Consider the following 2,811-nt stretch of genomic DNA (forward strand, 5'->3'; position numbering starts at 1 on the left):
ATAGACGTCTCTCCAAAGATACACAAATGGTAGGAACATGAAAAGATGCTTAATCTCATAACGTAAATGGAAATCAAAATCACAATAATCATAATAGCATTTTATACCTACTAGGATGGCTATAATTTTTAAAAAGTATAGTAAACAAGAAGTTTGACAAAGATATAGAGAAATTGGAACACTGTTTTTCTGGTGAGGATATAAGATCATCAGAGCGTTAGATCATTTTGGTGGTTTCTCAAAAGAGTGAACATGGCGGGGCCACATGATGCAACAGTTATACTCCTGGGGAATGAAAATAATTGAAAGAACTAAGGCGCAGGGGTCAGATAGTGCAGCGGTGTCCACAGCAGCATCTTTTTCTTTCAGTGCCACTCCATCACTTTATTCAAATCTTAAGATAGTCTTTATTCTACATTTTTAGTATAAAAAACCCACAAGTTAAGTGCACCACTGTGTAGAGAGAGACATACAACGCTGAACTTCCATAACAGTCATTGGCACAGCCAAACAGCACAGTACAGAACATGAAAGTTAGATGAACTGAAATTGTAAGATAAAATAAAATCCAATTTCAGCAAGCAAAAATCAAAATAGTAAGGATCCCTGAACTATTCGTAACCCTGATGAGATTTCACTGGACTCACGTCACTTTGTAGTGAAGCACTCACAATATGACGCTATCAACCCCATTGAGGAATTCTTGGGAGCCACACAAGGGGCTGCCTCAGACACTGACAAAACAATGGTAACCAGGTTTCGATCTGAAAACTCCCCTTAGTCTGGCTCTCAAGTCATCAATCAGGCTTTTGAAATGCACCCTCCTCCTTGCCCCTCTTATGTTAAGCAAACTTGTTTATAGTACAGTTCGTATGATATCCTTTGTTCAAACAAAGCTCAGTTTTCCTGGCTCCAAAGCAAATTTGGGTTAGGTTCCTATATGCAAAGACGACCTACCAGAAGGGCCTAAAAGGCACCCTCCACTTAAGCCTGGGGAGATAAAAAAGAGGAAGTAATGGCATCTGTGCTTGGGGCACAGAGGGGACTCAGAGGATCCTTGTCGAAGACTAGTTAAAAGATGACAAGTGGGGAGAAGTGCAAGGGGAGAAGGAAATTAGTCTGACTGGCTTTCTGTCCTGCACCATTGATTCAATGGAGATGGGTAAAGGAAATGGAAGACTTGGGTGGAGGTGGGATGTGGGATGTGGGATGTGGGGCAAAGGATGGAAAGGAGAAGGCAGATGACTACTGAGCTTCATTTATAACAAGGAATATAAATCATAAAGACTTGAAGGAGATTAAAGACCAATCAGGATAATTTGGCAAGTTTAATTCTTAGGAAAATCAAAGTTGCCTCCAAACCTAATTTGATCTTTAATTACTAAAATCAAAAGACCAGTATGGTAGAGTTTTACCCCAGAGAATGAAAGGAAGATCCTTAGGGCTGCTTCACCCACATTCATTTTATGAATGGAAACCCCCCACCTCAAAATGCTTCAGAGAGGTGCTGCTACCATTACATGGTTCCTTATTAAATTTGACAAGTGCCTGAAAGTTTGGGCACCAGGAAGACACCACAACAACATGTGGCTAAACTGCAACTTTGGGTCAATATGAGTAAAGCAGTTACATTGTGAGATGTGCTGAAGGTGTGTGGTGTCTTTCCTGGCATAGAGGTGGCCTTGGTTCCTCACCAGAAGCATAGCCACCGTCTGAACTATCCATGAAGTTCCCCTTCATCTGAGTTACAAGGCCATTGGCTCCCTGCATGACCGCAAGCTGAGCAGCATTGGGAGGGCATCCAGGAGGTGGAGGAGGGGTGTTGCCAGCAGTAGCCCCAGCTCTAAATCTGGCACCTGCATCATAACCTCCTACCAGCACAGTTGAACCAAGTGGTTAGATGGAACCAACTGGATAATAAGCCTTAGAGATTATGGAACCTGAAGGCCCAATGGCCACAGACTGAGCCATGGGAAGATACAGAGAGGAGCCAGGAAATGCAGCTGACATGGTGGGACTGTGGCAGCCCCCGGGTTGCCATCGGTTCTGACGATGGAGCTCTGTGTAGACAGGCGGAACATCAGTAGAGGGTGGAGCCTGAGGAAGATGCAAGGTCTCAGGGTATATTGGATTCCCAGGAGGCTGTACAGGGTAGGTTGGCTGTGTTGGATGTTGACCTTTGCTGTTCATGGTGGCTGTGGGTCCAGTTCAGCTCAATGTCCAGCAACATCATTCTTTTTTTTTTTGAGACAGAGTATCGCTATGTCACCCTTGATAGAGTGCTGTGGCATCACAGCTCACAGCAACCTCAAACTCTTGGGCTTAAGTGGTTCTCTTGCTTCAGCCTCCCGAGCAGCTGGGATTACAGGCACCTACCACAATGCCTGGCTATTATTGGTTGCACTTGTCATTATTGTTCAGCAGGTCCAGGCCAGGCTTGAACCTACCAGCCTCAATATATGTGGCTGGCACCCTAGTCACTGGGCTACAGGCGCCAAGCCAACATGATTCTTAATAGCAAAATGTGGAAACAACACAAGTGTCCATCAACAGGCAAACGGCTAAACAAATTGATGTACATACATATAAAGGAAGATTCAGTCATCAGGAGGAATAACAGGTGATAGACCCTACAACCTTGAAAATATGCTTAGTGAAATCAGCCAGACACAGAAGAGGAAACACTGTGTGATTCTGCTTCTATTGGACACCTAGAATAGGCAAACTCATAAAGAGAGAAAGGAGAATAGAGGTTCTCAGGGGAGAAAGGGGAAATATTATGAAATGGCTACAGAGTTTTTTGTGAGTGGA

The 2,811-nt window shown here is 43.9% G+C and overlaps 1 protein-coding gene across 1 annotated transcript; it reads right to left on the reverse strand.

Annotated features, from left to right (window-relative positions):
- Positions 1-1,626: 1,626 nt before the first annotated feature.
- Positions 1,627-2,204, reverse strand: LOC100958731 (DAZ-associated protein 2-like). The gene is made up of 2 exons (XM_012807813.2): positions 2,059-2,204; positions 1,627-1,815 (listed from the first exon to the last, which is right to left on the reverse strand). The coding sequence occupies exons 1-2, from the start codon at positions 2,188-2,190 to the stop codon at positions 1,627-1,629; spliced, it is 321 nt and encodes a 106-aa protein (XP_012663267.1). The 5' UTR covers positions 2,191-2,204.
- Positions 2,205-2,811: the final 607 nt, after the last annotated feature.

The sequence above is a fragment of the Otolemur garnettii genome, unplaced genomic scaffold (assembly GCF_000181295.1).
Source record: "Otolemur garnettii isolate 467f Iridium unplaced genomic scaffold, OtoGar3 scaffold00076, whole genome shotgun sequence".
NCBI classification, from domain to species: domain Eukaryota; kingdom Metazoa; phylum Chordata; class Mammalia; order Primates; family Galagidae; genus Otolemur; species Otolemur garnettii.